Source organism: Pseudomassariella vexata (genome assembly GCF_002105095.1).
Source record: "Pseudomassariella vexata strain CBS 129021 chromosome Unknown BCR38scaffold_21, whole genome shotgun sequence".
Classification (NCBI taxonomy): domain Eukaryota; kingdom Fungi; phylum Ascomycota; class Sordariomycetes; order Amphisphaeriales; family Pseudomassariaceae; genus Pseudomassariella; species Pseudomassariella vexata.
The window spans coordinates 273,728-284,459 of NW_024467976.1; the positions used below are offsets into that span (position 1 = coordinate 273,728).

General features: G+C 52.1%; 5 protein-coding genes across 5 annotated transcripts; 2 read left to right on the forward strand and 3 right to left on the reverse strand.

Moving 5' to 3' along the window:
* Positions 1–1,019: 1,019 nt before the first annotated feature.
* On the forward strand, positions 1,020–3,537 carry BCR38DRAFT_478556 (uncharacterized protein; the record flags this gene model as incomplete). The annotated part of the gene is made up of 4 exons (XM_040863113.1): positions 1,020–1,421; positions 1,479–1,901; positions 1,978–2,887; positions 3,001–3,537. 4 exons carry the CDS (start codon positions 1,020–1,022, stop codon positions 3,471–3,473), a joined length of 2,208 nt encoding a protein of 735 aa, XP_040710384.1. The 3' UTR covers positions 3,474–3,537.
* A 1,777-nt stretch (positions 3,538–5,314) lies between these two features.
* On the forward strand, positions 5,315–6,445 carry BCR38DRAFT_450356 (uncharacterized protein). The gene is made up of 3 exons (XM_040861367.1): positions 5,315–5,845; positions 5,926–6,120; positions 6,186–6,445. Exons 1-3 carry the CDS (start codon positions 5,579–5,581, stop codon positions 6,213–6,215), a joined length of 492 nt encoding a protein of 163 aa, XP_040710385.1. The 5' UTR covers positions 5,315–5,578; the 3' UTR covers positions 6,216–6,445.
* Positions 6,446–7,025: 580 nt separating this feature from the next.
* BCR38DRAFT_450357 (uncharacterized protein) lies at positions 7,026–8,622 on the reverse strand. The gene has a single exon (XM_040861368.1). It carries the CDS (start codon positions 8,391–8,393, stop codon positions 7,086–7,088), a length of 1,308 nt encoding a protein of 435 aa, XP_040710386.1. The 5' UTR covers positions 8,394–8,622; the 3' UTR covers positions 7,026–7,085.
* Positions 8,623–8,767: 145 nt separating this feature from the next.
* On the reverse strand, positions 8,768–9,315 carry BCR38DRAFT_450358 (uncharacterized protein). The gene is made up of 2 exons (XM_040861369.1): positions 8,914–9,315; positions 8,768–8,859 (listed from the first exon to the last, which is right to left on the reverse strand). Exon 1 carries the CDS (start codon positions 9,239–9,241, stop codon positions 9,065–9,067), a length of 177 nt encoding a protein of 58 aa, XP_040710387.1. The 5' UTR covers positions 9,242–9,315; the 3' UTR covers positions 8,768–8,859; positions 8,914–9,064.
* Positions 9,316–9,624: 309 nt separating this feature from the next.
* Positions 9,625–10,362, reverse strand: BCR38DRAFT_303540 (uncharacterized protein; the record flags this gene model as incomplete). Its single annotated transcript, XM_040854583.1, has 1 exon — positions 9,625–10,362. A coding segment is annotated over one exon (738 nt), but the record flags the coding sequence as incomplete, so codon positions are not given.
* Positions 10,363–10,732: the final 370 nt, after the last annotated feature.

Here is a 10,732-nt window from a genome sequence, read left to right on the forward strand (position 1 = left end):
GATGATAAGATGGTGTTTGAACTTCCCGGATACACACCTCGATTTGCCCGCGAGCAGCTCACTGAGCGTAAGCTGCAGGCTTTGCAGACTGCCATCTACCAGCATCCCACCGTCGAGACGGTGAGCGAACAAAGCCCGGGTGACGACATGACGGCAACTTATTGGATGTCCCCCATCCTTGGACCTTACCAGCCTTTCCCTGTTGATCTGTAAGTTCACCTTCCTTTTACCCTTTTCTTTGATGTTCAGCACCCAGGTCCAGGGCAAGTGATTCACGAGCCCTTCACCACAATGCTCTGCCACTTGGTAGGCAGCAGTGTGGTGATGGGTAACTTCGTGCAGAAGGTTGCTGTTGAGATCAGGGTGAGGAGATGTTTCGGCGAAGTGGAAAGATCTTCAAGTCACTCCTATTCACTGGCATTTCTTTGTTACCTTCTATCGATAATGGCGGTGTTTCCTCGGGCTATCCTATGGTCCGTGCCGCAGTTCCAGTCGTTCTATACTGCACAGTTCGTGCTGCCATTGTGGCACGCACTGTACTTATTTTTTTGGCGGTGCCTTACAGTGCGAGGCGCACAACGACTATACCCGTGGTTGCCATCACCAATAATGTCGGCGCCCTCTCAGGATCTCAACAAGTCCTCTGCACCTCCAAGTCTTTGAGCACTCAGCTTCACTTCACGCAACTTGGACCCACAAATCCCTTTTGCATTTATACTCAAGGGATTCGCCGCACTTGCCAATTCCTATGATTCAATCGCCGCTGCCTTCCACCTTTTAATCGGCGACACAAACCTCAACCCAGCTCCACCCTCCACCCTCCACCGAACCTTCAACCTGAATCTACCCATCATCCTTCAGCAACATCTATCTCGGGTCACATTCAGGGCTCAGCTCGGGGGTGTTTGGGGATCTGGAGTTTTCTTTCCTGGACTTGGACCTGGGCGGATTGATTTCTACCTGTTCTGCGACTGGACTACCTCACCGAGGCATCACTTCATCGCGGGACAGAAATCATCATGACTAACTCATCATCTTCCAGCTCGGACTCCAGTGGTGGAGGAGCACCTCTTCGTTCGATCCCAGCCTCCCCCAAGCAGGGTCGCCGCGAGCAATCGAAGAGCGACTCTCCCACTGACGATGAGATGGCCCTCGTCCGCGCCAGCTCGGCCTTCCATCAGATTGGCCAGTGCAGTGGCGGTCAAGGTAACAACGGCCAGGGCAACAACGGCTACGGAAATCAAGGTAACTACAATCAGCCTCCTAAACGCGACAATGATCCCTTCATGTCGCAGACGCCCTCTCGCCCTGCTCGACCCGTCACGGCATTCCAGAATCGATCGCCTTATGTCAGTACGCCTGCCACCTACCGACTGCAGCAGGCGATGCAGTCTGGTGGTGGCCGGGACAACTCGCAACAAGTAAGTTTCATGTCACGCGTCAATCACTAGGACGGGAACTAATTTTACTGCCCCTAGCCGGTTTTTCAGGAATCTGCCGCGATCCAGCAAATACTCATCCTTGCTATGCAGTACTTGCGCATCACGCCGGGCGTCCCGTCTCACGTCGCCGACAACATCCAGTCGTCCCACGTTGACGCTGGCCAGCGACTGAACGGGTTAGTCACCCGAGTGGATAGGGATTACCGCGGGATGCAGTACGAGGTGGGTGAGGCTCGTCTTCAGGTCGATCGCGTCCAGAAGGAGCTTGATGCGCGCAAGAAGCAAGTCGGTGAATCGCAGGCCGAGTTGCAGAAGCTTGCTCGTTACAGAGAGTCCCAGGATAAGAAGATCAAGGAACTCGAGAAGGATCTTCGCTCCGCTCAGGAGGAGCTCAAGCGTGTTCGTGAGCAGAATAAGCGCTTCAAGGGCCAAGATGAGTCCCACTTGAAGCAGGTTCAGGTGCGTTGTCACTTCCCAATATGATCCCAATCCCACTTCAACCCCGTATCACAAACATGCTAACCCATAATTGCAGGGCTTGGAGAATGAGATCAAGAGTCTCCGGATGTCTTCGGATAGCAAGTCAATGGCGCTTGTCAAAGTCCCCGACTCTCCCCTCGCTGGCCACAACTCTGCCGACAAGAACGCCGACACCGCCACGTTGATGCCCATGCTCCTCAAGTATAGTCAGGAGAGCGGCGCAACCCAGAATTCTCGCTACAGCGAGAACTTCAACTCGGATGAGCTGCTGCGGTCCAACCTGAACCGCCCTTACGCTGCCCAGGATGCACGCTCCTACGGCAACTCCTTCTCTGGTCCTTCCCGCAACGAGCGACCCGGCACCCGAATGGGTTATCGTAATCACGGCAGTTTCAGCTCTAATCAGTCTGCCGGTCCCTCGGGCTTCGCCCCCGCTGGCATGCCTCGCTACAGCGGCAACAACTCGACTCTCAACCCCCACCACCAAGACCTCAGCCGAATGCCCACCATCATGACCGAGTCCGGCGGCGGCCCGCTGAACAAGCACAAAGGCCTCCCAGCCGTTGACGACTACAGCGACACCTACATCCCGCGCAACAAGGAGAACTGGAACGACCAGGATATCACGGCGGCCTTCACCCGCCTCTACGGCCTCGTTGAAGGCTACGTCGCCAACGAGCACTGCAACGCTCCCTTCAAAGAGCCCGATGTGACTCTGGCCAAGGTCGAGCCCTTGACTTGGGAGTATATCCTGGCTATTGGTCTGACTAATCGCGTAATGAGTGCCAATCATATGACGCACTTGCTGGGCCAGGAGGCCGTTCGTCACTATGTCATCAAGCGCATGATCGTCGAGTACATCTTTAAGAAGATGATTCAGCCTCAAGTGTTCCTTGGTTTCAGCCCTGAGGTGGACAGCCATCTGCGTGCCCTGCAAGAGAGGATGCGCTCTCGTTTCCCTGGTGGTGAGCCATTCCTTTCCTATTTCTTTTCACTTCGACACCCTTACTTTTCTTATTCCAATCTCACCTACCCATCTATCAAGAGGGTCTATACTGACTTATCCTTCTCCTCACAGCCGGCCCTGGCCGTCCCCAAGGCAAGCAACGCCAACGCATAATCGAGGACCACGCCAAGGTAGTCCAACACATCATCACTACCCCCGAGGGCAAAGACTACCGCACGGGCATCGTAGAGCGCCACTCGGAAACGCTTCTCAACATCCTGCGCCCCCTCCGCAACTCCTCCTCCGACGAACACGAGGCCCTCAAGTCCATCCGCATCGTCGTCAACGCCGCCTGGGCCATCACCTCCAAGATCTGGTGCACGGGCGTCACGGTGCACTTCTTCTTCCCCGAGACGGGGAGCAAGTTCAGCTTTGGCCAGATGAGACCCATGAATCATCTGCATATGAGCCCCGAGCAGATGCAGTACTCGCAGTATCGCGTTATGCTGGTTGTCGTGCCGACGCTGAGTTTGCGCGATGATAGGGATTTGGATTCGTTGAGGACCGCCGAGTTGATGAAGGCGGATGTTTTGGTCATGAAATAGGTGGCTTTGAGCCTCGTATTGACCAGACCAACTCTTTTTGGTTTTGGTCTTTCTTGGCGGCGAGTTTGTGCATGCTTGCTCGTCTTTCGCAGCTATTGGACTCTACGACTGATTCTTCTACTACGGCTGAATCATCTCACCCACCTTTCCGACTCGACATCTCAACCTCGTACCCTGCTTTCTCCCTTTCACGCCCACCAACCTTCGACGATACCTTAATCACGCATGAAGCTCACGGTTTCTACTCTGCGCACTGTGGCTACGACAGCGCATCAGCATTTTCTTTTTGGACCACGAGAACAACGTCTCTTGAGCACGAGCATCATCTACGAAGTTCCGAGGCATATTCCGGACATCGTCGACATAATGCTCATCAATACTACTTCTTCAATTCGTCGTGGCTGATGATAAACATCGTCACTCCCTTTCCTTTCCTTGCGTTCGTCGAGAGCATCATCATCAGACAGAGGTCTCTCGCATCGATCGACCAAACGACGCGATCTGCATACTTTTCTTTTGCTCGATACTCGATTTTCCTTCTCCAGACCGTGGCTAATCGCGTTCTTTGCCACTTTGACTCTTCTCTCTGGAGGGAGCCACCCACGGTTTTAATATAGGGAGGATTGATTGGTTGCCAATTGATCTCGTCAGTCACTACAGCATTTGATTATGGACAGAAGACGAGCAATCATCTATGGACATTGACTTTGGCAGGTCAACAACACTATGGCGTATGGAGGCCGTGGATTTGCATACGGAGGTCGTCGGAGGAATTGGACCTGGAATTGATTGATGATGGATTAAGGATTTTGCGGCCTGCGCCTTGCTATCTCGAGCTCGAGCTACATGCATATCGATGGCTGGCCGCTTGCATATTGGAAAGGGCGGATCTGGATGATATGACGATCGCGCCTTTTCATCTGAGAGCAGAAAATTTAGAAAACACTAAAAAATGTTAAGAGTATAAAAATTCCCGTCCCGTTTCTTGATATGTGAGCAAGACTGCCGTATGTAGTAGGTTTAATGCATCTGAAGCTTGCGAGCTTAATGATCAAACGAGAAGGATGAATGGATCTGATTCTACTAAGCCCTCCGTGATTTCGATGCTTCTGGGATGGAACTACCAAGCTGGGTTTCTGCTTTGATTGCACACGGGCAACGCTTGACTCGCTGGGAATTCCGTCCCGGCAACGCTGCATCACTGGTATGGATTGCTCGGAAACGACACTGGGATTTGCAGTGACACGCAATCCATATATCGCTTTATTCGGAGACCTGACTCATATGAGAAGGTAGCAGCAGCAGGATTCAAACTTCGGTGCTATTTGCTTCTTCTAGCACGACCCTGCCCCGGCCTTGTTGAACTATCATGTGGTAGTGGGGACGGTGGAGAGGAATGCATGAGTATTCTCTATACTCATCTGGATCCACGGATATTGATCAGAAGGCTGAAGCGGTACTCGGGGTAACACTGCATTGTGCTTGCTTGATGGGTAGTAGAGCTTCTTGTGCACGCGATTCTCGTCTATCCAATTCCTAGACGGTCTATAGTTGCAGGGCTGGTTGGTTACCAGTGGTCATATCCCAGATATGCCAAATTTCCGCTTCGTCCCGATATTGCTGTTATCAGCACCTTATAGCATGACCCTGTTATGGCATGGCGTGCCTGCAGGGTTGACCAAAATAAGTCGCCCAAATCAGCATCCTCCAAGCTCCTACCCAAAAGCACCAACGTTGTCTGCACAACCCGATACACAGTCCTAATCCGGTCAACGATCAGCACCGAGGACACTCCACCTAAAAGGGGGCAACGGCAATATAACCGACATCAACCGGCTAGATCGATGACATAACTCGGTAATATCGCCTGCATTTTTCAACTACCGGATCTGCCCCATCCTTGGCTGCGCGGATTATTTAATTAACCCTCCCAAAAGGATAAATTCGTGTCTCCAATGCATGGTGCTGCGTGTGATTCGTATTTATATTGTCGCTGGCTCTTCGCTTGTATATAAATACTCAAATGTCGCCAGCGCAATATCGCATGAACAGTTCAGGATTGCCCTGGTTTCCAGCTCGCTCCGTGAAGATTCAACATCGTGAAAATGCATTTCCTCACCTTCCTTGCCGTTCTCTCCGCCCCCCTAGCGGCCCTCGCTGCCCCAACCGTCGGCACACCTGTCCGCGCCCTCCCACCTAGCAGAATCCTAGATTCTCGCGCCGAAGCCGTCGTGACGCCTCCTCCCTGCGTGGCCATTTCTCCGGCTCCCAGTGTCAACGAGACGCAGGCCCGGTCTGAAGCATTCGCCAATGCGTTTCTGGTCAAGAAGAATTTGACCGAGGCTTTTACCTATATCGCCGCTTCGTACAGGGTCCGGTGGCCCATGCACCTTTACACCTCTTAGTGTTTCTATCAGAGAATAAAGCTGCTGACTGGGGACCTTTGATGTAGAACCATAACCCCTTCGCCAGCGGTGATGGCCCCGGACCCGCCCTGGACGTTCTGGGACCGGTCTGGCCGACAGTACAGATCACGGTACTACGAACGAAATTCCAGAGCCCGCAAAGCTGGTTGAACTACCGGGTTAGTGGAATGGGCGAGATTGTGGACAGGTACAGGTGGGAGGCTGGGTGTATCGTTGAGCACGTACGTATACCGTCCATGTCGCGTTACTATATCTGTCAACCAGAGCTAACTTTTCACTTTGTCAGTGGGATCAAGGAGAGCAATTCCCAGCATAATGGAGTGAAGCAATGATGGAATAGTGGGCCATAAGGAAGTCATTGCTTCATGGACTGTCGGAGCAAGTGTGAGAGGCCGTGGGATTACTTGGGCTTATAATACACACATCCAAGGATTTTGTGTTTACCTCTTGATTTGTAATCTCGTTAGCTTTCCATGTGATATAATACCCTCCATTTGGCCGTATTATCTGGTGCATACACAAAGCAACAATGATAAATCATCAGCAAGAAAAACTTTCCATATGCTCATGGCAATATCTCCCTCCAATCTCACGTATAATCCTTCGGATGATATGGCTACCTGGATGACTAAGACTTGCACAGATATTTTGGAAGAAGTAAGAGGAACCGTTCATTACAGACTATTTAGTCGATGCACAGGCGGCTAGGGGATGCATGGTCTGGCGATAATGTAAACTCGTTAAGATATATATAACCAAAGTTTAGCTACAGCGACCCTCAGTAAGTTTGCGTAGGGGTCCCATTCAGCCACCAAAACTCACCAAAGGCACGGCCGTGGACTCCGCATGTACCATCGGGGTTCCACGGAGTTGCGGAGTGGGGGTATACTCTCGAAACAAAAAGACGACATATTCAACTCATACGATCAGCTTCCCATGTTTAATGCCGTGTTTTCGTTGACGGGAACTTGCTCCTCACTATCACGGTCAAGATGTCACCCCTGGTTGGCATATTTCGATGGAATTAGGAACAAAGCGAACTGACATGCAGTAACCAAACTACTTATAAGCACTATTCAAAGTGGTTTTCACTTCTGTAGAAGAAAAAAAGGCAATCCTTATAAAGCCACGAAAAGTAAATAACAATCATATAGCCACAGTGCAATCGAATAACTAATATACCCACTTATTTCCGCACAATATCCCTCCCATCCCACCATACGAAAAGCCAACTAATAGAAATCATAAATTTCCTCCTCCAACTCCTCGTCCAAGCCAAACTCCCCGACCTCCAAGCAATCCAAGCACTCGCTCCCGTCCAATCCGTCTTTCCCCCCACAATCCCATCATGCCGTCCTAAATAAGCCATCAACGACTGCTGCTCATAGGCAAACGGCTTCGTCTCTCCTGCCTCACCCTCCTGATTCAACACCTTTGCTAGGTACTCTCCCTTCTGCAACGCCACCTCCGCCAAAGTAGGCAAGCTCTCCCCCTCGATATCCGCCGCATCCCCCAGCGCATAAACGCCCTGCACAACCTCTCCTTCTGTTCCCAACACCCTCAGATACCTATCCGTCAGCACCCTCGGCAACCCCTTCTCCGGCTTCTGCACAGGCAATTTCTCAACCAACGAACTAGCCTTATTCCCCGTGGCCCAAATCAACAACCCAAACGGCAACCTCCCGTCTTCTTTCGTAAAAATCGCGTCTTTTCCCACCCTCTCAATGTGCGACGCCGTCTTCAACTCGACTTGCTTCCCCTGAAGCGAATTGGTAGCATACTCGGATAAACTCTCATCAAAGGTCGACAGAATCTCCGGCGCGACGTCATGGATAGTAATCGTCAGTTTCCCGTCCAGATGCGGGTACAGGAATCGCATTTCCTCGTTCCACAAATCGTACAGTTCGGCCGCGGCTTCGATGCCAATTGCGCCTCCACCGACGATGCGCATATTGAGGAGATCGCGCTGGTCTTGGTCGCTCATGGTGGGCAGCGAGGATTTGTCGAGGATCTCGAGGATGCGCTGTTGGATTAGCCGCGCGTCGTTGGTTGTGCGTAGGAAGAGGGCGTGTTCTCGTACGCCGGGGGTGGCGAAGTCCTGGATGTCGCAGCCTGGGGCGATGCACAGTGTGTCGTATTTTACTTCGAAGGTGGTTTGGGTTTGCCCTTCCTCTCCGGCCCTTTGAAAGCCGTGGGCACCGGGATCGCCGGCCATCTTGGTCGAGGTCTTGCAATAGATGGTGCATGTGTCGAAATCAATGTTCTCCGCCGTGGCCTTGTAGTACTTGAGCCCAGTGCGCGACCTGCGCCGGACGGGCTCTTCGGCTAGGCGGAAGTTGAAGAGGCCGCATGCTGCGCTCGCCAAAAGTGGGGTGTATTGGATTGTGCGGATGGGTGAGATGACAATTATGTTGAATTTCTCCAGGGCGACCTTTTGGGAGAGGGTGAAGCCTGCCCAGCCGGAGCCAATGATAGCGAGAGTTGGTTTGGACATTTGGATGGTATTGGGCTTGCCATACCGTCTCTGTCTCGGCCATGGCTGTGGGCTTGTTATACTCTTGGGTGAGGATGAGTAACAAATGGGACTGCAAGTGCCGTGCCATTACCTCATGGTGGTTCAATAAAGATGCCGAGCAGCCCCGAAATCCACCCAGGTATAGCACGTCATAAATATCTAAGTAAACGTCGGTGTTGTGTGGATCATGTCTTTTTCGGGGTTTGGGGGACTGAATCAAGTGTCCCTGTTGGTGGAGCTGGACTAGTTGGAGACAGGGACACCCTCCACTTGACGGTACTTGTTCAGCAAATGACGAAAATCTCCCTCCTGACGGCTACGTCAGCTTCCATCGCAACCCGTCTTTCTGAAAGAATAGATTATATCTGTGCAAGGCGTATACTGCCCCCTACGTGACACTAGCAAACATGAACATATTGCTAACCTAGCAATGACACTTGATAAGGTGCACCTGTGAGCTTCGTTGTAGTCAGAAACGAATGTATACTTACGTTGCTAGTGAATTTGCATCCCCCCTTAAGATCCTCCGATTCCGATACTCCTCGCCACCGTCTGGCTAGAATATCTCTCTCCGTCTTCCTGGCATCAAACCAGCAAACACCAAATCATCACCATACCAACTCAGTAATCCCGCCCATCTATTTTTATACCTACCCGACGGCAGTACCTCCGCCACCATCGCTCGAAACAACTCTCGCACAGCAGCCACAGCCTCCGACTTGGCTTCCGTTGGAAGACCGTCGAGTAACTTGATGGTCTATTGGCGAAGCTGTTATACTGTGCTCGGGTGGCGCCCCATTCCTAGTTTGTAAGGATCTCGGATACATTTTCAAAGTTGTAGCAGCATAGCTAAACCACTAAGCTAGAGCGACTAGGAGGATATTGTCAAGACGCGTACAAAGCGTCCCTAGCGACGCACACAAGTACTTAAGTAAACGTGGATGGATGGATGCAGTTGATGATCTTGAAGCAAATCGGACGTTGCCGTCTTTTTATCTATAGACAGTATACCTACTAGTGCTTGTAATTGAGGTAGAACTGTTGATCTAATATCAAAGGAAATTCCATTCTCGACAAAAGAAAGAGCCACAAGCTACTCATAATCAGAGAACGAAGAAACGCCAAACGCCAGCTATGCAGGCCTCTGCACCGAGTGACCAAGGGGGTATATTCAAGTAACGGCGGCAGACAATCATGTTCTAGAAGCTCGAGCAGGCCGACGATCCAGTCTCTTCACCACCGCACCAAGCACGGCCTTCAAGATACCATCCGCTGTAAGCGTCGGCGCGGTGTCTCCAGGAAGGCAGTCAAACGTGACCGTATCAATCATATCCCTGAAGCCGTTTCGGGAATTGCGGCCCAGTTCGTCGTCCAGGTACTGGAGATACTCGGCCACACCCGGAACGTTGCCTATCTGGAAGAACTGGACGCCGATCTGGTACGGAGGGGCGCCACATTCGTCCAAGAAGCGGGCGGCGTTGCCGAGGCTTTCCTCGACGTTGTCGTTGGCCTCGCCGTCGGTGATGACGATGATGTTCAACGGCCTCAGACACGTCTTGTCTCCCGTCTCTCGCTCTTTTTGTTTATAGAGCTCCGTGTAGGGAACCAGAATTTCTTTGAGACGTCTGCCCATCATTGTGTCCCCGCCGGGCTTCACCGTACTGAATATATCCTCCACCTTGGCAAGATTGGTGACATTGCGGTAAAAACCACCCGCGCTGCCCATTTCGAAACCAGGCAGCGCATTGGTAGGCTTATTGATGAAGTAGATATCAATGCCATCTTCGTCATGCGCTGTACAGATAGGTACAATTGCCTGGAGGACTGCCTTGACCTGCTTCCATGAGGCGCCGGCCATGGAGCCGGAGTTATCAATGAGTAGGACCGTGTCAAATGACGACAAGAAAGCATACGGATCCTCAGCAGTAGATGCTGCTTGCGGTGAGATTGCTGGGTGAGCTCCACCTTGGTAGATTTGGTAAGCTGGTGCATCACCCAGGGTTGGCCCAGATGCGGCGGTTGCATTTGGCGAATAGGCAGGAGGTGGTGACTGGGGTCTGGGTCTCCTGGTGGCCGGGGAAGGATTCAGCATGGGGTTGCGAGTGGTGGGCTCTGCTTGTTGGGTTTGGTGATTGCTGTCTCGGCGACTGCTGCTCAATACGCGGCTGAGTGAGAAGGAAGAGGTGCGGGATGACGGCGTCTCCGCACCATCAGGGTCGGCGGATCGCGACCGGGAGAAGGGATTCAGCGACCGGTGCCGAGTGACATTGGGGGATTCCTTGCCGGTGTTGTTTGGACTCAGGAATTCGCTGATCTTG